The 24,442-nt window shown below is 45.0% G+C and overlaps 1 protein-coding gene across 1 annotated transcript in view; it reads right to left on the reverse strand.

The window, feature by feature from the left end:
• The window catches only part of IPO7 (importin 7), a 2,167,557-nt gene that overhangs the window by 1,320,556 nt on the left and 822,559 nt on the right, over positions 1 to 24,442 (reverse strand). The window contains exon 10 of the mRNA XM_044059282.1: positions 9,800 to 9,934. Within this exon, the coding sequence (XP_043915217.1) occupies positions 9,800 to 9,934 (135 nt within the window). The remainder of the gene's footprint in view (positions 1 to 9,799; positions 9,935 to 24,442) is intronic.

The raw sequence follows: 24,442 nt of genomic DNA on the forward strand, positions 1-24,442 counted from the left end.
GCTGAAAGGACCATAGGGGGAAAAAAAGCATCCACTGCAGTAGCCGCATATGAAAACGAGCTAGGGGGAGCAAGGGGATTGTTGCTGCCATTAGACCAAGTGTTTTTAGTACAAATCGGGCTTGGACCCTGTCCTCCTGTAGTAGGATTTGAACATGGCTTAGAATGTCTGCAACTGTGTAGGTAGTTTTGCTGACAACTCCACCGTGTTTAACACAACGCCTATGGACGACAACCGACGCCGGACCTAGACTTTGGAATTCGGCCGACCGAGGACCCGCCTGACGGCAGGAGAACCCATCTGTTATGACTGCAGCTGTATGCACGATAAACATCCACTGCCATGCATTTGGTAAACACCCTGGGGGCTGTGGCGAGGCCAAAGGGCAGGGCTCTGAATTGGTAATGACTGGCTCCCAGCCGGAAGCGGAGAAACCTTCTGGACCGCCCGTTCATTTTGATATGGTAGTACGCATCCTGAAGATCTATAGAGCACATCCAATTGTCCTGACCCAGAAAGGGCAGAATGGACTGTAGCGTGCCCATCCGGAATTTTGTTCTTTGAACAGACTTGTTCAGCCTGCTGAGATCCAGAATAGGTCTCCAGTCCCCCGTCTTTTTTTGGTACCAAAAAGAATTTGGAGTAGATTCCGGATCCTTGTTGGTCTGCTGGGACTGGCTGGATGGCTCTTTTTGACAGCAGCTTTGAAATTTCTGACGCTGCTTGATCTCTCAGACCGGGTGGAACGTCTAGAAGAGGCCCTTTTGGTTGTTGCGGGGTGTGGATAAAGGGGATTCTGTAACCCCTGGATATGATCAACCGTAGCCATCTGTCTTGCGTAAGGGAATGCCAGGCTTCTGGGTACAGTGAAAGTCTTCCCCAGACTGCCTCCGAAGGTGGACAGTCAGGCAGCTCCTCAGGGGTGCTGGAAGGGTTTGTCAGAGAAAGATTCTCTGCTACCCTGATTTTGCGGACCCCCCTGCCCCTAAGGCGGCATCTGTTACTGTTCCCTCCTCTGCAGGGGAGCTCTCCACATGCGTCAGGCAGTACTCCCTGGGGTTTACAGAACCACATCTTTCTGCCCTTTTGACCCTTAGGGTATGGTCTAGAAGGGGTGGAAAAACGGACTCCCACGGCAGAGAGAGTCTTGCCTTCCTGCTCACACCTGGTCAATGTATCCTTCACTTGAGGTCCAAACAGGGCAGAACCGTCAAAGGGGGTGTTAGTGAAGGATGCCTTGAAGGGGTCAGCAAAGTTGGAAAGCCACATCCAGGCATGTCTCCTTAGAGCAACGCCCGTGCCTGCAGCCCTACTCGCTCCATCGGCTGCATAAGAAATGAGCCGCATGGAGGAGTTGACAATAGAGTTCAGGGTCCCCAGCTGGGAGTTGATCTTTTCCCGAGACCCCACAGCTGTTGGGTCCTGTAAGCTATCACCCAGTTCTTTAAGGAGGTCTCTCTGAAGACGGGTGAAATGGCACAAGTAATTCAGCGACCGCATGGCAAAGGTCGCTGAAGAAAACATCCGCTTGCCATACCTATCGAGTCCTAGATTCCTTATTAGGAGGATGGACAGGTACCGGAGGGTCAGCCAACCTTAGTGGCTGCCACCACCACTGCATCAACGGGGATGCCCTTAGAGAGAAACTGCTTGCCTGCCGGGGCTGTAATAAATTTTTTAGGCCTCCGGGGAGTTGGTTCCATAGTATCCAGAGCCATCCACGCCTTCCGAGCCACTACCTCCATGAGTGGGTCGAAAGGCGGGGACACCCAGGAGGTGGAAGGGCGAGAACCGAAACACATCCAGGTACACCGACTCGTCCTCGGAAGGGTTGAGGGCGGACCAGTTCCCCCTCTGTAAGGATCTCTAGGATGTCAGAAAAGGAGACATCCTCAGAGGGGGACCTTGGGGACCCTTCCGAATCATCCAGGTCAGTGTCAGATGTCACTGACTCAGGGGAGTCTACATGCTTCCTCTTGCATGTCCTCTTCCGAGGGGGCTCCCCTGCAGGATCAGGTGAGGCCTCAGAAGAGGAGGAAACGCCCAACGGAGCGGCCTGGAGTGATAGTTCTCCGCGCTTGGGTTCGGAAGGGTAGGCAGGGGCCGAAGCAGGCACCGTGGAGGCAGGGGCCGACTAGGCCGACCGTGGCGCCGGTATGGAAGCCAGCATGCTCCTCATGACCTCAAAAGGTGCCCCTGTCAGGCAGGGAAGAGGGGCCCATCTCCGAGGAGATGAGAGCTCCTCCCAGCACCGAGAGGGACGGCTCCAAGGCTGATGGGGCAGAACTCACCTGCGCCAAGGCTCCAAGAGGGAGAACTGGGTCGGACAAGGGTCCGATGCCACTCGCCCCCTTGGAGACGAGGGAGTCTTGACGCCCAGATCCCTCCAAGGACAGAGCCAATGAAGAGATCGGAGACGAAGGAACCGATGACAGAGGGATCGGTTCCAACGCCCCAATGGTACTAACCTCGACTACCTCCGGCTCCAAACTCAGCAGAGTAGTCTGAGGAGGAACTTGAGCAGGCGTTGGGGTAGCCCATGTCTGTTGAGACGGGCTATGCAATAACTGCGACTTTAAAAAACTGCTGACTACCCTCTCGAGGTCATGGTCCAAGAGCCTGGAAGACCTGGAGGAGTGAGACCTATGACTCCACTCCGACAGCAAGGGGGACTTCGGAGCCGATCTAACAGACTCCAGTGAAGGAGACCTGGAGCGTTTTCGGCTTGGGGACGGCTCTGACACCAAAGCTGGAGCAGACTGAGGCCTTGATGAATCGGTTCCAGCTGGAACAGAGGCAGGAAGAGGACTGCTCGGTGCTGGCTCCGAACATGGAGCAGACGATTTGGCGGGCTTTGAAGGTTTTCCGGACATAGGCTTGGGCAGAGAACCTTCAGGCTTTAATACGCCTCAGAGAATGAGCTTATTTCTGCGTTGCTGCAGGACTCTAGAGCAAAAAGCGTGACAGATGGCACAAGAGTCCTGCAGGTACAGAGGGCCCAAACAATACACACAAGAAGTGTGACAGTCTGTCAGAGACATCTTCTGACAGCACGAGTCACACTTCTTGAATCCCGATACCTTGGTATCTTTGGACATACCACAGGGTCGAGACAAAGAATCTAAACAAGAACACTAACACTCAACAAAAAATTTAAATAAAGCTAACTAGTAAAAAGACAAATTCCACACACCCCCACTAAGGGGAAAACTGTACTAACTACTGAAGGGAGGGTTAGGCCCGTCCACCTTAAGGGTGGAAAAAGGGTAGGGAAAACTACAGAAAAAGGGTAGGGAAACTAGTCGCTACTCTCTAAACAGTAATTACATAAACTAGAGAAAAATATCTATGAAAAACTGTAGATACAAAAATTTTTAAATACGACCTGGAGCCGGAGAACACGCAACCTCGTAGCTGAAGTGGCAAATGAGATCTGGGTATATGACGCCTAGCATTATGGGACATAGTATAGCCTCGAGCCGGTGAAAATAGCTCTCGAGCTTTAGTAATAGGCAGAGTCGGAGCCGAGGTTCGGCTCCGAATCCATCCAGCAAGAATGAAGGAGAGATTGACAACTTAACATGAATCTTATTCAAAGGGGATTTAATAGGACGAGTAGGCAGAGATCTTTGCCCCGATAGGCCTGTGCACCTCCAGTTCGACAACCTTCCCATTATGTTGCCCAGGTTTTACTGGAACAGTGTTAACATGATCAGTACTCTGGATCACTGGTGCTCCGTCCCCAAAGTCAGTGCACTAGCATCTAGTGTGACACAATAGCAACCCCCCCCCAGATAGAGAAACCTATTGGCTAATTGATAGAGGAACCAAGCTTCCAAGTTTTTAGGGAGAGTGTTTGCAGGTAGACTAAAGTATGAGTAGAGTTGGCTAAACTGTTGCTATAAAGGTGGTCCTGGGTACTCTTCTGTGATTTCTAGAGAGTCTTGGGAAGCAGGGCACGAGTAGTGCTATCCATGAGAATCAGTAGGTGTTTGTAGCCCCAGCTGAATGGGGTACCTCTTCAATGGAGAGAGGTCCATGTGGGGATCCTCAATCCTCGTCTATGCAGAGAAAAATCTCCCAATATAACTGCCACTTAAGTGCCTAAAGGTTTCTACTGATTTGTCTGCTAGTAGGTACAGCAGCCCCCAGGATATACTGAGCCCACCAGTGCCATCTCAGAGTCAGAAGGGGACAGTGTTGCCCATCCCCATAGCTGGGTGGCGAGGGCTGGGATGGGTTTCCCCCTAGGTTTTTGTGCCTATGTACATGTCCTAGTCTGTGAAGAAAAGCACCCCTGGTTTTGATTTCTATTCTGGGTTCTAGAGAAGTCATTTGTGCTGTCAGAAGCTCCCTTTTGTCTAAGTGCCTATTCACTTTCTTTTTGTAAAGAAAATCTGTAGTAAGGATACAAGTCAAGTCGTCCTTGGGGGCTCAATAGTTGAAATTACTGGCAGCAGAGTGGAAGGCTTGGGAATTAGACGTGCTTGGTATACCGTGCACAAACATTTCTTAGGACAGATGCCATCCTTATTTGGCAGATGGTTGTGAAGGCTGGGTCCACAGAGTAGGGTATCACTGAGGTCTCCATGTGTAGCCTGGCTTGTGAAGCAGTGAGATGGAAGAGGCAGTGTCTCAGGGAGAGGAAAAACTCCCTGGCTATAAGAAAACTGTATATTAAAGTCTACGATTGCATCCTCATGAGACCATTACACAAGGCATGCCTTTGTGGTGTACTTTACAATGGCTTCCTTGGGGGAAATCTCTTCTATTCCCCTTAACTAGAAAGTATGGTCTCTTGTGAACAGTCTGAATCTAGCAACCTCTGCCTCTCAAGCTGCAAGGATCACAGGTGTACACCACATGCTCGGCCTATCCATAATGTCTTGAATAGTATTGGTCAGGGGGGACACTGGCTGGAAGCATGAAAGGTAAAGTCCATCAGGGTGCCAGCATAGAACAGTACTCTGAGCGAGCTCTGGATTCTGGGTTTATGGTGGAATCCCTGGAAAGTATGCAAAGGTCATTAGCCAAGTCTGAGCTGTGTAGTGTCATGTTACTGGATCAGAGTAGGTAATTAGCAGTAGGCAATAGAAGGGGCAGAGTCTTAACTGACTGGCTGGGGGTAGCGTACTAGTCAAAGGTCCAAAGCACAAATTGTTACAGTCTGGAACTTAGCAAAATCTCAGTAATCCTCCACTAGACCCCCTTCTGGGAACAAACCAGAAGTGTGCTTTAGGACTGGAGTTCCTACAAAAACCTTAGAGCAGACATAAGTAAAAGCTATTTAAGGGTGATGCCACTTGCCAAGGACAGGAAGATTCAAAACTGAATACATAAAAGGCCAAATTGTTTAAAATGTGTAGCTCTCTTCATGGGAAGTGAGAAGTGGAAAGGGAGGGGTATGTGCCATGAAAATATCACACGTGCTCCCTCCAAAGAACCTGAGTAAAGGAAGTCCCTGCTGTTGGGGAAGATGAATGGCCCGGTCTGAGTCCTAGCACTGAATGCAGTCCCTTTCCCTGCAGGCCTTTCCCAGGCCTGCTCTAGCTTGGGAAGGAAAGGAGCAGAGCTTAGTGGGATAGTTTCTGCTGAAAGATGGTGGCTACACCTGCAGAAAGGTTCAGGCTGTCTGCCTTGACTTAGCTGTCAATTTTTAAGTATATCTACTGTTTTAGGGTCAGAGACTCTTTATCCAAGGGAGCATCCTAATGTTTGGACTTTACATGCTCCAGAGGTCTTGCTCCTTTAGCCATGTGGCCTCCTAATGACAGACTCAGTGGCTCTGGGTCCTGCTGGCAACCTCCAAAACATCAAACCCATAGCGCAAGGAATGCTTGATCACCTCTGAAATGGAACTGCAAGTGTCCATTAGTTCTTTTGATAAGGCCTTATTTTCCATGGTCAATAGCTTTTGTCTCATCTGTTCCAGCAGTCTCTCAATGTTTTAAGGGGAACTGTTAGTTCAATGCCCTCACAGATATGGTGGCAAAAGTGTATACTTTCTTGCCAAACCTACAGAGGGGCTCTACCCTACATTTGACTGGGAAGGGGTTTTTTTTTTTTTTTTTGGAAGAGCTGGCTGTGGTACATTTGGGTTCAGGACCAAAAATTTCTGGATCTGCTGAAGGGTTATTGAAAAGGTTTATGTGAAGCCATACCTTGCAGAATCTAAGATTTTCTGGGTGTAGGAGGGAAGGAGTGTCTCAGCAGATTCTTGATCAACCACATCCAAAATAAGAGGAACTGCCACGGGTTTAAGTTTTTCTTGAAATTTTTCCCCAAAGGACAGATCCTGAAGGGGCAGAAGGTAAGGTTTCCTCCAAGTCAGACTCCTGAAAAGGAGACAAGGAGGGATCCTCTTTAAAGTTTGAGCAACCTTCTTGGTCAGAGTCCTGTCTAGTCTCAAAGGGGTCAGTAAGTACCCCTGGGATTGGGTCTCTTTCTAGATTGGGGGGTGGGTGTCTCCCCCTTAGCAGGGTAACAAGATCCCCTCCCAACTTAACCAAATTCTTCCAAGAGGCCCGAGTGTGGGAACTGGAAGGGCTAGAATAAAAGGAAGGAGGCTTCTTAAGAGATTTCTGTTTAGGCCTGGGGGCATTGGAAGCACAGATGCCCGAATGCTTCTGAGGCATAATGGAAATACTGTGGTTGCCAGAAGCAAAGGCCTGCAGAGTGGTCTTGACCCCAACCAAAGGGTGTTCAACAACTGGTGTAGATGTTGGGGGGCCTAACAGCATACTGGCCTTCGAAAGGGTCTCGACAAAAGCCTTGTCCACCAACTTGACTGTGGGAGGGAGCTGAAAAGGTGCCTCACCGACTTCAGACATAACCAGTCCCCAGCGGGCTATCTGATGGACAGGCTTCAGAGGGTCTGAACTTAGGCAGTCTGCATTTAGTAAAGTTGACATTGGTATGCAAAACAAGCACAATCCCACATGGAGATTGAAAGGACTCACTAAGAAATCTAGTTAAAAAGTCTGCCCTACGCCAAATAGTTCTGGAGTTGAATCAGGTGCTGAAACTACACTTGGGAATGTCATGTGTAGGGCCACCAGGTAACAGAGTGGGGAAAATCCCGGTGGGTGTGGAATTTGTTTACCACAATGGAGGCAGTTAACTTTCAGACATTAGAAAAAAAATTCCCAACAGGTAATTAGCTTTCTGAAGTATTCACTCTGGCATGGACTGACCGATGCATGTACTGGATGCTTTAGGCTCAGACAGCAAGAACTAACTGAGGTCACGATGTCGGTGGACTCCAGTTATACCCTGGCATACTGACAGTCAGCAGTGTCTGCTGGTCATAAAAGGGGGAAGAAATTTACTCTGGTAGTCAGGCCAGCCAAGGGGTTCCACAGTGGGAAATCCCACAAGTAAGGACTGCAACAGTGAAACTAACATCTAACCATTTCCCTGCCCTGCTACATTCTCCCTGGACTATCACATGGTGGAGTAAGCTCTAAACATTACCCTCTTTTGGAGTCTTGCATCTAAAGATGAAGCTGACCTTTGCCTTCTAAAGGCTTACAATGCTGAAAATGGGAAGTGGAAGAGCAGGGACCAACATAGTACAGGTGGCTAATGAAGTGAAGGATTACGCCTTGCCCACCCCACAATGATGGGGTTTCCAGATATACGTATGGGCATGCAATGGATGGAGGCAAATGCTCTACCTCCCCAGCAACATACATTATCCAAATACAGGTTTCTCACTCTCCCACTTCTCCCTTGCCTTCCAGTCCAAGCCTGCCTTAAGCATGCCTCCCCCTTCCTTTGCTTCCCAATCAAGGCCTGCAATCAGCATGCACCTCTTCCATACCACAAAGAGAGGCATGTGGCCATTGCCTTACCATTCCCCCCCTCTCATCAACCCCTCTAGCTGCTGTGGGCCATTAAACCACAATAGCACTTAAGGCTTCATACCCTACATCATAATGCCATTACTGCCCGATTTGCTTTTAGATGCAACTGCTGAGCACAAAGATAAAGCCATCTCTCTTCCCATGTTAAGACAATTATGACTAAAGGACAATACTATCCTCTGAGCAGTGTAATTTTCGCAACATCCCATCCTTGTGAATGGGAAATATACTCCTTACAAAAGGCCCAATAAGCAGATATACCCTTAGCTTATAAGCTGCCCTATCAACAGGTGCACCTCCTTGGCTGGTCACTGGTTGGCAATTACTAAGCATTTTTCTTAAGAGCACTAAAAAAGTAATGTCCAGGGATGTCTGCAGTCCCAGCCAAAAAGCACCTGTCAAGCTGGAGAGCTCAAGCTCCCAATAAATCCATTCCTACTTGTCAATAAACCTTGCACAGGTTAACATGCTTCCTGGCAGCCAGACAGATCTTATCCTACACCACTAGGAAGCACTCTCCTACATACAAAAACATTTGACAATGCCCCATGAAAAACCTTTGCTTCAAGTTACACAGTTGCTATAATTACTTCACATCGGCAGTAGACTAAAACAGAAACTTCTCATTGAGCAACCGATACACCAAGAACTTGCCTGTTAGATCTAACACTAGGTCCCTTTCCTATGGCGCCAAGCCAATGCCAAACTCCTGGCAAAAACAACAAAAGCGAAGGAGCTGCAGAACTGCGAAAGGACACTGCTTAGACAGATTCCTGTAAAGAGTAAAGCTGCATGATAACTAACGTAACACCATTCAAAACAAATGGCAATTATCCACAGATGGATGTCCAACAACCCAGTCTGACTTCCCGGACTTGATTATATAAACTAGGGGAGAACTCTTAACACCCTTAAATGCATACACTTCCCAGGTCTAAAAGTGAATGCAAGTCCTTGAGCACAATACGCACAGAAAATTAGTCACCTGACATGATTTTAAGTCATAACATTAAAAACCAATAGTCAACTTTTGACTTGTGTGGTTTGTATTCTGAAGTTAAAATACTCTGTATGGAAATACTAAATCCCATTAAAAATGGTACCTGCAGTCCACGTTTTAGTATGGCTTACTTTCTATTACATGAGTAGGATACTTATCTACAAGACTATAACAAGCAAAAAACATAAGAGTTCTCCAATGGGGTATTTATCCAATCTCTGGCTTCAGAGTCAACCCAATGTACTGAACAATGTATACACAAAGATAACGGGACCTCAGACAAAGATGATGCTTGCTTTCATCTGTCATTGGGGGAGGGCATCCACTGGGCTGCTGGAAGTGAAACCCCTGGTATAAAGGCTGGCCTCTGGCTTCTGCTAGAAACGAAATCAAGAGGTATCACTGCAACAGTGAACAAAGATCATGATACAAATCTGCAGACTGCAATAGTTCAAAAAACAAAAAAAGGATTAAATCTGCTAAAGAACTCAAGTGGTTAGTAACTTGTGTATGGGTAAACAGCATCCTCCATTACAGAACCCTTGAAAAACACATGGGGTGCAACCCAGAGTAAAAGTTTATGTAGTTCTGCCAACTGACTTCCAAGCATTTACTTCAACATTTTAATGAACTCAATACTCACTCCAATGCTGCAGCCTAGGACACCAAAATGCAAGATTAACTCTGTTAATGGATGACAAGCACTCTGGCAGATGTACAAAGTTAAGGTACTTGTCTGGTGACTTAGAACACAGCATTCACCACAATTTTAACTGACAAAAAAAATTTAAAGCCAGCAAACATGCAGTCTGTCAATTACCACTCGTACTAAAGGAACAGATTAGTTCAAAGCTAACCAACAAGAAACTTGTGCTTTAGTGGCATTACCCAGTCAACAAATGCATTAATAGTGAAGTAAAATGGCAATACTTACATGGATATGGGGTTTAAGATTTTTCCATGTTATGGCATGAGCAACTCCTTGGTTGATGTAATTTAGAGTTTGCTGCAAAACTCGTGGTGCTACATACTGCTTCTCTTTGTAATGATACAGCACCTTCAACAGTACCTAGAAATGAGCATACATCATTAAACCTACCGAATTGTTGTAGAGCCTTACATTTAATCTATGCTTGCAATATTTTCCCTTTCTTGGTCAAAGTTTGTAAACTGCCTTTACCCCCATTTAAACTGTAGAGATGCACAAATGTACACCCCCAAGTCAGCATCGCAAATGCTTTCTTTGTATACTTGCATTACACAAGGTCCAACTCTGTGTGGGACTTCCACTAGACTGTCAAAAATGTGGAATAATGTTTCTTCAGTCAAGGAAAACAGTTTTCCAAATCCAGACCCTAAGTTCCATGGAAATCATAATTTCAACTGTTCAATTTATTAAAGCAAAAGCATTACAACACATTAAAATAGGTCAAACAAAACTAGAACCTTTCGGCTGAACTCAAACACTGCTGAAAATCAAGTTCACTCAAAGCAGGCAAGTAACAGTTGCAAACTACTTTCCAGTCTGTATGAGTGCTGTTCAGAAATGTTTCCCTCTGAAATGCATCCAATTACAAGCAGGAACATCTGTGCAAGGAAATGAACTGATCTGCAAGACTGTCCTCTACACAACTCTTCCAAATCCTAATTTCACTAATTTTCTATTCATAGGTTCGTACTAGGCTATCTGCCCTAGGGCATTTATAAGCCTAGCCAGAGTGTATGTGGCTTACACCACCGCCTTTTTAGGGTTTAGTTTACTATGCCTCTGTCTAGTAGTGACAAAGATATCTCCCATCCACTCGTGGAGATTTCTCTTGAATAGAGTCAGTGAGGGGCTCTGCCCAACATGGACTGGGATTCTGTTCCAGAGTGTAGGGAGCCTCTGGGTTATGAATCTGTCCCTCCAGCACGTTCTATTTATTTCTGTGTTGAGGTTTAAGTCACTTGTTCTCGTGGCTCTGATGGATTTGGATTTTTTGAGGTGGAGCATGTCCATTAATTCAGGATTGACATGGCCTTGTACGTCAGGCACAGATCACCTCTGAGTAGGTGGTATGCGACTGAATAGAGCTGGAGTTTTTTCAGTCGGGCAGCATATGACATATATTTAAGACCCTTTATCCTCTTGGTGAGGAACGTTTGGGGTCTTTCCAACTGCTGCAGGTGTCGGGTGGGATACATCCCAAATGGGGCATTGTACTCAATCATTGGCCTGATAAGAGAAGAGTACAGGGGCACAATGACCTCTCTTGATCTAGATGTGAAACCCTTCATGATAAGGTGGGCAATATAGAAGGTCTTCCTAACCACTTTGGCAATGTGAGTGTCAAATGAGAGGTTACTGTCAACCTGGGTCCCTAGGTCCCTGATTACCTCTTAATGGATTACCGCCTATGTGGTAATTTGTGTTTTTCCCAAAGGGTATGACTATACATTTTAAGGCCAGGGCTCTGGCACCAATTATCCGTTTCTATGAGGCCTCTCTGAAGGATGTTTGTGTCCGCTGGAGTATCAATTAGGAGTTTGCAGTCATCTGCGAACTTTGTCAGCCACAATCCTCCTATGTTTGCCTGTACCTCGGAAAAATAAATGCCGAACAAGAGGGTCCCAGGACTGAAGTCTGACATAGCTCCAGTAACTCTGACCCTGTGGGTTCTGTCCTTGAGCCAGTTTGCAACCCATCTTGTGACATATGGGTTTACATTTAAACTGGTGAGTTTGTCTATGATGCAGTGGGGTATTGTGTCAAAGGCTTTTGCAAGGTCAAGGTAGGCTGTGTGAACTGCCTTACCCTCATCAATGGCCTTAGTGACTGTTTCAAAAAAGTTCAGAAGGCAGGATCTGCCTAGGATCAATGTCTGTAGGTCCCCAATGTCTTTGTTTATGAGTTCCATAATGATCCTCTCCATAGCTTTGCAGACCAGGCTCGTCAGGCGTGGGACCACTGTTGCCATACACCACATCCTGTGGTGAGGCTAAGATTGAACAGCAGCCTTATGTGTGGGTTTAGTTCCTCTGAGTTCATGCCGGGACACCATCCGGTCCCATTGATGCTGTGTTTTCTCACCTGGGCATCTGAGATGTTAGGGAGGCTACACTCTGCTGGGATAGTTATGGACCAACTCTGAGCATATCTGGGAGTTTATCTCAAAGTTGGCCTTAGATGATTTTATGACTGATCGTGGTTTTTGCTAGTACCCTTTTAGGGATTTTGCTCTGTGTTTGTTTATGGCTGATTTGGGATTGCATGATCCATGCATTCTTGAAGGGATTCAGCAGTGTGGGTTGTGGTTTCGAAATATACCACTTCAGTCTTAAGTGTGAAGTTTGCTTTTGAGAAGTTCTTCACTGTGGTCTTTGGATGTGGATTTCCAGTGAGATTAATTTATGGTCTGATCTGTGGAGCATTTTGTCCCCATGTTTGTGATGATTAGGTCTAGTATAATATCTCCTCTTGTGGGAATGGTGACTAGTTGTTCCATTGCATTTGAGTTTATGAATTCTAAGAACCTTTGGGCTAGAGTGTTGGGGCTTGAAGTCTATGTTTGGGTAGTTTAAGTCTCCCAAAATGATGGTCCAGTGTCTTCAGGAAGGCTGTGTGGGGTTCCTGAGTTTGAGTGGTCTGTAGCATGCTACAAACTACCTGGATAGTCTCACTAACCTGGAGAAGCATGATATGAGGTAAAACCTGATAGTGCTGGGGTGCTCTCAGGAGCCTTGAACCAGGTTTCAGTCACTGCATCGATGTTCTCCATACTGAGAATGCATCTTGAGGTTTAGACTTCTGGCATTGAGCAGCATTACCCTTAGTTTTCCACTTGTGTTTTCTAGGGAGGTAGGTTTGTCATTTGAGCCTTTGACAGGTGCAACAGCGTGTCAATGAATGGGGGATTTGGAGTCTCAGTATGACAATACAAGACAGACAGTGGTTGCCTGTCCAATACATCTATAAGTTCTGAATCAGAGACAGCAGACCACAGAATAGGAAAGATATTTAAACTTGTCAGACCTGCACAGAAAAACCAGCAACCACAGGATTAAGAGTAAAACCAGAAAAAGGGATGGGTAGAGAAAAAAATGAATATGCATACAGTAGCAATGCTGGGTTTATGTTCTACCTGATGCTGGGAATCCTTACTGGGTGTGCTAATGTACAGAAAAGTCCCAGGAAGCTGTGGCCAGATAAGGACCATAAGGAAGTCTCAAAAACACATCTTGTCAAAGTAGTAAGAGGGCAATGAACTCCAGAGGTCTTTAAAATGTTGAGGAGATGCAAATTAATGACTAGACAAGGCATAAACACCAGAAATACATTCCTTAAATACTGGAAGAAGCTTATTTCACCACGTGGAGCAACATACAATGATATTTCTTAACCGGCTGTTTAGCTGTCCAATAAACTGTAATAAGCAACCTTCTAGGAAAAAAGTTTGCTTAGCAACTACAAACCCTCCCTCCTCTACTCTTGCATTCAAGTAAAGCCTAAAGCAGAGTTTCTTGTGCAGTATAGTTGCGTACATTTACCATAAATAGATGTGATGTTATAGACTGCATTCACTGCTGCAGTCCTAATTTGTAGGATTTTCTGCCATGGAAACCCTTGGCCAGCCCAACTACCAGAGAAATTTCCCTCCTCCAGGAGCCGGTAAATGCCCCATCAGACGTCACTATGCTTGGGTGTAAGAAGACAGTCTGCCAGTGCCATGACCTCAATACTTTCTTTGCCCCAACATGTAGAAGCCCCCCCCCCCCCCCAAGGGACCCTGGGGTCAAGGATCTGGAACACTAACCCATAAAAAGAAAATTAGGACCAACCTGACAGAATGAAAATGTCCCAGCCTACCCTGTAAGGCTTGGAGGGAAAGGAGCAGTGAATACAAAAACATCTACATTTATGGTAAATACAAAAACATCTACATTTATGGTAAATACACACCACTGTACTATGTTCGTGCTTCACTGTTCTAGTCTTAACTTGTGGGAATATTCCAAAACCTGAAAGGAAGGGTAGGATAAAGATTAAGCAGAGTTGAAATGCCCTGCAAGATGGAAGTGGCAAATCCCGTTCGACTTGGAGAAGGCTGAAAGGTGGTTATGTCTGGTGAAGGTATGCACTGAAGACAGAGTTGCAGTCTTGGAAATGTTTTTCATGGATACCCCTTAAAGCAGGACAGGTAGCAGTAGCCCTGGTGGAATGTGTCCTCAAGGGATTTCTTACCTTGATGGCTAACAGAAAAATACAGTGCGAGATCCATTTAGAAATGGTTTGCTTAAAAACTACTTTCCCCTCAGAGCTAGAGGCAAAGGACAAAAACAGTTGGTCTGATTTTCAAATAGTCTTGGTTCTTAGTAACGAAGCTGCCCAAGTACATCCAAGAAATAGGGTATCATTTCCCTCTTGTAATGAGGGTGGAAAATAAAGTAGGTAAGTGTATGGTTTGATTTAAGGTCGGTCACATCTTAGGCATAAGAAGGGGTTTGGTCTTGAGTGAGACTGGGTAAATGATGAATGGTTCCATAGACATGAGGGCCTGAAGCTCAAACCCTTCTAGTAGAGGTGATGAGACTGTAGTCTTGCAGGTCAAAATGTTGAACTCTGAGGAAGCAGCTAGTTCAAATGGTGGAAAGCAAGTTTTTCCAACACAAACTTTATATCCCAAGGTGGGATAGGAGGCTTTATGGGTGGCCTGATTACTTCCATCAGACGGTTTTATGAGGGGGTGAGAAAAGGGAGGTTGAACAGCTATGCAAGCTAAAACAGCCAAAGCACAAAGTTTTACAGACCAAGAAACCCTTGTCAAAAAGGCTGGCCAAACAGGCCAGAATGACCAGAATCTTTGGTAGATTAGGATTTTGTGCTTTTTTTCCCCACACCAAAGGGAGAATCTTTTCATAGGATCATAGGTTACTAGGCTAACAGCCCCAGGGCCCTTACAAGCCTAGCAAAGTACAACCCATGTTCAGGCAGCCAGTAATATCAGCACCTATTGCCCCTGTCCAAGAGGGACACAGGTGGAACCCTCGGACTGATTTTCCAGTTACCCATCCAATTGCCCAAAAATGCTTAAATAGGGCCGTGGGGCTTTAACATGAAGAAGCTTGTTCCAGAAGTGGGGCAACCTCAGACAAATCTCTCTCTCCACCAAGTTCTGTTGATATCACATACCAAGTTAGGGTCCTCTGAGCGAGTTACCAGAGTGCCATTTGACTTGCGAATGTGCACCATTTCCATTAAAGCTGGGTCACAGATTGCTCTGTATGCAAGATACAAGTTGCCTCTGAGCAGTATGTACGACAAAGTAACAATGATTTCAATTAGTCAGTGTAAGATCTTGAAGACCCTGAATTTTCTTTAAGGAACCTCTGTGGTCTCCCAAATTGCTACATGTGTTTGAAAAGGAACATACCAAAGGGAAAGTTGTACTCTTAGTCTAATGAGGGAAGAGTACAGAGGGTTATAACCCCTTTTTCTGGAGACAATGCCCTTACCACTGTGGCGACATTGTGATCCAAGTCAAGTGTGCTGTCAATCTGTGTGCCCAGATCTCTCCGTGTGCTTAGGGTATTGCTATTGAAGTTGTAGTTTGTAGATCACCCTTGCTGAAACGGAAGAAAATTAATGCAAAAAAGAAAAAAAATCATCAAGAGCATGACTTTGGCACCAGTCATTAGTCTGCATTAAGACCTTCCCGGATGTTGACATTGCTAGGGGTTTCAATGATTGCTCCCAGTTTGCAATCATTTGGAGTAGCAAGATTTCCTTGTGCTATGTCTTCTGGCCTCTTAGAATATTCTGAACCTACTGGCCAAGGAGAGAATCCTTCCATGGAGTTAAGGTATCCTTCATGTTGACAACTTGAGGTGCTGCAGCTTGGTGTGTACAATCTTGTCCTGGTCCTGTCAATAGTTACATTCCCTGAGGCAGCTATGGATAGTACAGTTGCGTACACTTACCATAAATGTAGATGTTAGAGTGTATTCACTGTTGCAGTCATTACATTCGGGTAATCTGCTGGCAGGCTGCCCTCAGTTGGCCTGAATTCCAGAGTCTTGGGTCCTGCGTCGGTTGCAGTCTCCTCTTCCATGACGTCAGGTCGTCAGGGGTATAAAACATGCAGCAGACGCCATTTTCTTTAGTTTTTCTTGCCCCAGATGTCAGGTGCCCCCAAAAAGGTAGCACAAATATATATATATATATATATATATATATATATATGTATATATACATGCATCAATATAAACTTTACCTTCATCTACAAGCAAATACACCACATAGGTTATAGAAGATAGAGAAAAGAAGATAAACTCCAGAATGACAGGGGGATGGTGGGTAACCTGGACTGCAACAGTGAATACACTTGAACATCTACATTTATGGTAAGTGTACACAAGTGCACTATGTTCTTCGTGTTTCACTGTTGCAGTCATTACATTTGAGTAGAATCCCAAAGCTATGGTTGGGAGGCTGGATCTAAAGAGCATTAGGTGCGGCTATAAGGCCCTGCAGAACAGCAGTGGTAAAGCTTGCCCTGGACTTGAGTGGAAAGGCAAATAATGCTTAGTAAAGGTGTGAACAGAACTCCAAGTAGCAGCCTCTAGAATGTCTTTGGTTGGTGATACTCAAAGGCTGCTGAAGTAGCTGCAGCTCTGGTGGAATGAGACCTAATGCCCTTGGGCAAAGGGTTACCATGGTGTAGGTAGCAGAAACAGATGCAGTGTCTTTATCTACTTTGAAATTGTCTGCTTTGAAACAGCCTTTCCTTCTGATCCTGCAGCATGTGTCAGTAGTAATTGCTCAGTTTTTCTTAGAGCTTTAGTTCTGCTCAAGTAGAATCTTAACTGTGTACCTCCAAAGAATGCAGAATTGGATAAAAGGTTGGCAGATGAATTGTTTGGTTAAGAGTCACACTGGAAACCACCTTAGGCATAAATGTAGGATTTGTCCTCAGACACCTTGTATGGGTAAAATATGACAAAAGGATCTACAGCCATGAGGATCTGTAGCTCAAACTCTTCTTGCTGAAGTAATTGCTAGTAGCAGAGCTGTTTTCCATAAGAACTTTATATCAGTGATAGCAGCTGGTTCTAATGGGGGCAGAATGAGCTTTTCCAACACATAATTGAGGTCCCATGAAGGTAATGGTGATGATCTAGGAGGCCTTAAATTTTTGGCTCCTCTACGATACTACTTTAGTAAAGGATGAGAAAAGATTGGTGGCTTTGTATTGTAATGAGCCGAAATGGCACATGTATGGATTTTAATTGCTGAGAAAGATAGGCCTTTGTCAAGCATCTCCGTTAAGTATTGTAATATCTGAGGAATATTTGGTTCTGCTGTATCAGTTCCTTGTGCTTGATTCCAAGCACAGAATCTCTTCTATTTACCAGCATAAGATTTTCTAGTACTAGACCTTCTGGCTTCCAAAATGACACCAATCACAGCTTTACTGAGAGGTGGTGTTTGTATAACTACATGATCAGCCATGCTGCCAGGTTCAGTGTCTGGAGTTGATTGTGCAGGATCTGATTGTTTTGCTGGGACAGTAATTGAGGTCCTTGAGGTAAGGTCCAAGCTGAGCATTGAGACAAGTTCCTTAGGATTGGGTACCAGTATTGGCAGGGCCAGGCCAGGGCAATTAGTATCTTTGGTTTCTTGTCGGACTTTTAGGAGGAACTTGGGGAGAAAAGGCAGAGGAGGAAAGGTGTAAACTGATAGGGCGTCCACTTTCCATGCTTGTCTGTGATAAGTCCTTGTGCAGAATCTTTTCAATTTATAATTTTGAGGAGAGGCAAATAGATCCATGTCTGGGGCTCCCCCATTTCTCTATTATCATGCTGAAGACTTGTGGATTTAGTTTCCACTCGTGAGAATCCATAAGGTTTCTGCTTAAATTGTCTGCCAGAGTATTTTGCTTTCCTGGCAGGAATTGAACTTGATGTATTTGGTAGGTCAAAGCTGTGTCCCACAGTACCATGGGCTAATCTGCAAAGGCGGTAAGTGTGTGCCCCCTTGCTTTTATATACCACATGACCATGGTGTCAGTCTATCAGTAGTTGTCCTGGATGATGCAAGCCCTTGAAGGCTGTTAGGGCATTTTGAACAGCTAGCATCTTTCTGGTTGATATGTAGATGCATTTGTTTAGGGGTCCATATGCCCTGAATGCATCTTCCTGCCATGTGGGCCCCCCAGGCATAATCTGCTGAGTCTGTTAAAGTTTGGCTGGCAGAGGGTAGAGTGAAGGCCCGTCCCATGTTTTGGTGACATGCCTTTGCCCACCTTAGAAACTCCTGTTATAGGCAGGGAATGAGAGGAATCATCGTTTCCAGACTGATAATGTTGACTCCATAAACTTTTTAGATACCTTTGAAGTTTCCTCATATGCAGTCTTGCATATGGACTCAGTAGGATGCCGGATGCCATGAAGCCCAAAAGCCTGAGGAATTTGTCTTGCAGATAACTGGGCTTCTGTTGCCAACAGTTTGAAGTAAGCAGTCAGTTGCCTTTGCTCAACTGGTGTGAGGTAAGCCATCTGGGCAGTTGTATTAAAGCTTGCACCCAGGAATGTTATCTTTTGAGATGGTACCAGTTGTGATTTATTTTCGTTTGTGTACCCCAGGCATGTTAGAAGCCTTTTCACAAACTCCAGGTGTCAAAGAAGAATGTCCTTGTTCTCTGCTTGAATGAGACAGTCGTCCAAGTAAGGGTATATTTGTATACTTCTTTGTCTGCAAAATGCAATTACTGGTGCCAGGCACTTTGTAAAGACCCTGGGCACAGTAGATAAGCCAAAGGGCAGTGCAGAGAATTGGTAATGCATTAAAGCCAGCCTAGAACCTGAGGTATCTTCTGCACGACTCTCATTGGGACATGCAGGTATGCCTCTTTTAGGTCTAATGTCACCAGCCAAGCATTCTTTCCCAACATGGGCAAAAGCTGCTGCAAAGTCAGCATTTTGAATTTTGGAATAAATCAATAAATCCAGTATTGGCCGCCAGGCCTTGTCCTTTCTGGTTTCCAAGAACAGTAGAGTAAAAACCTTGTCATTTCCTGTTCTGGTGCTGGCTGAATGGCCCCCATATCCATGAGGGACGTAACCTGTTTCTGTGCCTCTGCCCATTGATTTTTTGGCAGATCTGGCCAACCATTTGCCATTGGCAGTGTGTGGAAATGGAATCTGTATCCCTGTGATACTATGTTTAGTACCCACTTGTCCTGGGTTATTAACTGCCAATTTTGAGCAAAAAGTGCTAATTTTCCCCCTAAGGGTGCTGCCAAAAGATAAGTGCTTGGTGTAGGCAGAGGGAAGTCATTGGGACTGTTTTCTGTAGGTTTGCGCTTTATCTCCTCCAGATTTGGAGGTAGAAGCGCCCCCAATTGCTTTGACCTGTATGAATCTTGAGCCTATCTGAAACCCTTAGGGCATCTGGATTTGCCCCTTTGAGCTCTGTCTGACACAGGAAAGGACCAATTTTTTGTAAGCAAGTGTCTACTGAATCTTGGTGGCTGCACTTGTAAGTCTTTAACAGTTTGCATAGACTTAGCTTTATCTTCCATTTTCTTTAAAACCTCTTCTGCCTTAATACCAGAGTATCATGCTGTAAAGGTGCATCTAGCAATTTAGCTTTAACATGATCAGGCAAATTTTATTCTTTTAGCCAGGCATGCCTCCTAATCACAGATCCAGTAACTGCGGCCCTGCAGGAGGCCTCTAAGGAATCAAAACCACATTGCAAAGTATGCCTTTCAACTTGTTCAGCTGCATGCAATAATTCCTGCAATTCTTTATTTTCTGCACATTCAGAAGTAATCATTTTCTGTTTCAGCAATCCTATAACATGTTGTTGATACTTCAGCATATAAAATTGACAGTTTAAGGCCCTGATTGTCAAAGTTGCAAATGTATAAACCTTTTTTCCCCATCTGTCCAGTGCCCTTGAACCTGTCAGAGAGGGTAGGATTTTTTTTTTTTTTTTTTTTTTTTTTTTACTGTTGAGGCCTTAACTCCCCTTTGGACCCTGTGAAATAGTTTCAGGATCAGCAGCAGGGTTTCTAATTTATGCGAGTCAGGGACCCTGCAATATCGGTCAGGCTTACTGGGAGCTGGAGGTAGAGAGTCAGGGGTCAAGCTCTACTCCGAAAACACATCCACGTCTAAAACACGGGAAATAGCTAAAGGCTTGTGCTGAGGGAGAAGGAAATCCCTGAGCCTCTTTTTTGATTGAGAAATCTTGACTCTCCCAGTGAAAATGCTCCCTCCAAGTATGCAAGGTTTCTCCAAATGAATAATCCTCAGGAGATGCAGATGGTATAGACTCCTCTGCATCAGAATCCTCATAGGGAGGTATAGATAAATCCTGATCAGAAGAGGAATCTGAAGAAATAGAAACCTGATCTGAAGATTCATAATCAGTGTCTTGCCTAGGCCTCTTATCTGGAGGGGGATGATCAAGGTAATAAGGTCTTCAGCCATTTTGATCATCTGTTTTTTAGGCATGGAGGCCTGTGCACGTGGCTCATGTGTCGGTTTGTTAGTTTTAGAAGTTGCTTTTGTCTTTGGTTTTACAGCTGTCTGTTTGATATACAAACGTTGAGGTCTGAATACACCCTCAGAAGCCGGTGCCTGCTCAGCGGCTCCGCACTCAGAGGGAGATGCATCTGACAGTCCAATACCTTGAGTATCATGCAGCATGCTGGACTCCACATGGGTGTCGGTAGAGGCCTGCGACTCTAAGGTAGCGGGCATCACGGGCTGCGAAAGCGCCTCACTGAGTACCGGCAAACAGGCGACTGGCTCAGAAGCTTAGTCGGTTTTGGATCTCTACTACCTTTCTCTGTCCTTTTCTTTGCGTTTTGTGTATTCCGGTAGTCAGATTGCTATCAGGTGACATTTCTAGGTAATTAAATCTGTTTACAAAACACTTTGAGGCAAAAATATACAGACGCTTAATAGTGCGTTGGTTAACTCTAGCACAAAACAGACAGCCATGCACTTTGTGATCAGGGCCTAGGCATGGAATACAATATAAATGGAAATCCTTATGAGGTATTTGCCTCCCACAAATACAATTAACTTTTTCTGACATTGGTATGGAGCAAGAAAAAAGTTTCCCCAACGGGGTACTTAGCTTTAGTGAAGACTTCAGTTCTAAAACTCAAACTCGAATATTTCAGTAGTTGGCCGACCGGCACTTGCAAAATGCTTCTACTTCGGGCACCGCGCAGCAAGAAAGACAAAAGAAAATGTCATCTGGTGCATGTTTTATACCCTTGACGACCTGACGTCATGGAAGAGGAGACCGCAACCGACGCAGGACCCAAGACTTAGGAATACAGGCCGACTGAGGGCAACCTGCCAGCAGATTACCCAAATGCAATGACTGCAACAGTGAAACATGAAGAACATCCATGCTGGTTAAACTGAGTAGCAGTGGGTACACCAGTTCTAACAATGTCAAGTAGTGCCAGCTATGCCAGAGAAAGTAAGGCATGGGGGGTGTAACATATGCCAGCATAGCTAGCTGGAACCTTGTAAATTATACATTTGTATATCAAACTGATTTGTACAGCTGCTTATGCTGAAAGTGTATTCCTAAAAGCTGCTTGTGTTAAAAAAATGTTCCAACAGTGGGTCCTGCAGGACAGGAAACACACCTGTATGTCAGACTATTATAACTGTTGAAATGGGTTGGGAGGGTGGCCTAATGGTTAAGGTGTTTGCCTTACAAACACAAGGTGCAAGGTTTGAGTCTCAAGGGATAATTGGCTACGCTTTAAATGGCTCGCAAGGGCAGTTAGTTTAGTACTAATCTATGAATATATTTGAGGATACTGGAACAGAATAGGTTAATCTCAGTCCAGCTAACTTTGGAAAATTAGTCTGAAATTAAATTACCTGGCTTATGCCATAAAGATTGCATCTTACAGTTCTGATTGCTGTCAGACGAAATGTCTGAAAACCAGGACTAGGAATCCCCTACTGTATTGTCCTTAGCGGTGAATTAATTGCTACCCTGGAAGGATGTAAGTTCTGAAATGGTTTTACAGCTTCCAGATGCTACAACACATCTCAGCAAAGCGCAGTGTACGGTAACATTTGATAAATTCTGATTGTTTCTAGCAAAACGGGTAGTGTGGGAACTATAGTCAGAGTACGTGATATCATTCGGTAATTCAGCAATAAAATAAAGTTTTAATACCAGACGAGAGAAGTTCAGGGCAGTCTTGTTTTTGAAACCTGGCAAAGGACCACTCACCTATTTCATCATGCCTTGCTTTAGTAAGTAACCAGGGAATAGTAATTCTTTAGATCAGTCAAGGAAAATACTGATTGGTTGAGCACTTTTTCTGTACCTGTGGGAATCTATCCATATTTTTAATATTGCCTGCGAGTGAAACTGTTTATTTTAACTAGATATGTATATTCACGTTCTTATTAAATATATTTGAACTTCTCATTGTGGCTGTTTTTTTCAGAAAATTTCAACCTTTGAGAGTACTTATATTTGTGACACTGTGGCCACTCATGAAAGTCTTGCTGCACTTGTCAAAAACTATCATTTGTAATCGTATTCATTTTACTCAGTATAATTGGGTACCCTTATGACAGCCTTGGAGTAGAGTAGCTGACTGGTGGTAGTAGAACTCCTTATAGTCTGGGCAAAGATAGCAGAGCTAGTAAATCTGTGCAGCCTTTCACAGGAGTGTGAGAGAATCAAATCTCAAAGTGTGTGCGTCTGCTACTTGGAACAAGGCAGGAAATGATTAAGGACTTTGCTTGGAACACTCAGCTGAAGACAACTCTACAGCTGTGCCAGTGGGGAGTCTTATTTGGGGCCTGGTGAGGGGGAACCCAGCCCCTGGACTGTGTTCCATGTGTGCTCTTAAGGGAAAATGTGCTTGGTGCAGACAGCTGAATCTGAAAATACTGTGCATCTTTTTTTCCAAGTGAACGTCCCTCACTATTGTCAGTGTAAGGACTGAGACTCCTTGATTATGCCACAGAGGACAGGCGTCACACCAGTGCTGCCTGTGCCAATCTGGGGCTTAATATTACTCTTGGCCCCTCTTGTCTAGCAATACTCATGGGGAGCAGAGGTATTTGAGGGAAGACAGAGAAACAGGCCTGTCCAGAGAAGGTATCAGTCTTCCAGGCAGATTTAATTTTGTCCCTGGAGCAAAACTTTCAAATGAGCATCTTCCTTGGTGGCAAAAAGGTCCATTAGCTGCACGCCCGTTTTTTTGGCTATACCAAAATATACTTCCTGAGCCAGTCGCTACTTGGGGGGGGGGGGTCCAGACAGGCTTCTGTTATAGTGATCTGCTAGTTGACTATGTATACCCAGCAGGTACTATGCCATGAGATGCAACCCTTGGGAGTGTGCCATTTCCCAAGCATCCATTGCTAAGCAGCAAAATATGCCACATAACTGTGGTATTGCCTGTTCTCTACTAGTATTCCTGGCTTCCATTTCTCTTGGAAGGCCATGAGGCTATTTTGGATTGCCTTAAATTTTAAGATTTATGTGCTTGTGTCTTGAACTTCAGTTCCACTTTCCTTGGGCATGCAGGCAGCTGAAATGTGGTCCCCAAGGAACTTCTGATGCATTTAAGAGTCTGTCCCTGATGGGTGAATCTGTTGAGGGAGCAAGCCTGGGTACACCAGGTGAATTCCCTCCTGAGGCACTTCCTGGCAGTAAGGAAATCCATGACATTGTTTTATTTTTTAAGTAAAGGATCAGGAAGGAGACCTCGTCCTGGGGCACGGTGGCCGTCTGGAAAGCTGAAGCCATTAGGAAAACAATTCTGGTTGAAGGGCCTGCGAGACTTTGGTACACTGATGGTGAATCCCATGGAGATTAAAAGGTTATGTGTGAAAGACCATCTTGATTTTTTCAGGTTCAATGCCTGAATGATGAAGCTGTCTAATGGGTAAATGTGGGTCCCTTTTGTTCTGTGGAAGGCTATCAGTGGGGCTAGGCATTTTCTGAAGACCTTGGGAGAAGCAGACAAGCCAAAACACGTCAAAGAATAGATGGTGCCTGGTATCTGCTTTGAAGCTTAAGAAGCTTGTGTGATTCAACGAGAATATGCAGTCATGTGCCTTTTAGATGCAGGGTAACCACGAAAGCATTTGGAGAGAGCTCGATCATGGGCAGATGATTTTGAAGGATTAGCATATTTAAGTTTTGAGCTTGTAGGAATTGGTAGAGTCTCGACACATCCAGAACTGACCGCCCAAGTGCCTTCTATGGGCACCAGGAATAGTCTTGATTAAAATTCTCCTTTGAAGTGTTCTAGTACTGGTTCCACAAAGCCCCGAGTGCACAGCAACTACCTCGGTCAATGCATCTTTTTTTGTTTGGGAAGCCACAGGGTTTCAAGGGCTGCTTGAATTTAAGTTTGTAATCTTTTCATATGTTTAGCACGGTTTACAATCAAAAGGCGGAAAGTTTGTTGAATGATAGGCACCTCAGGAGCGACAGTCAATGTTGCCTTTCAGTTGTATGGCAGTTCAGAAGATAGTCAAGGCAGGGAGACGAAGCATGGTTGGCAATGGAAGCTTTTGATTTAAA

This window comes from Protopterus annectens, chromosome 17.part0, assembly GCF_019279795.1.
Source record: "Protopterus annectens isolate FY-2018-M chromosome 17.part0, PAN1.0, whole genome shotgun sequence".
Taxonomy (NCBI): domain Eukaryota; kingdom Metazoa; phylum Chordata; order Ceratodontiformes; family Protopteridae; genus Protopterus; species Protopterus annectens.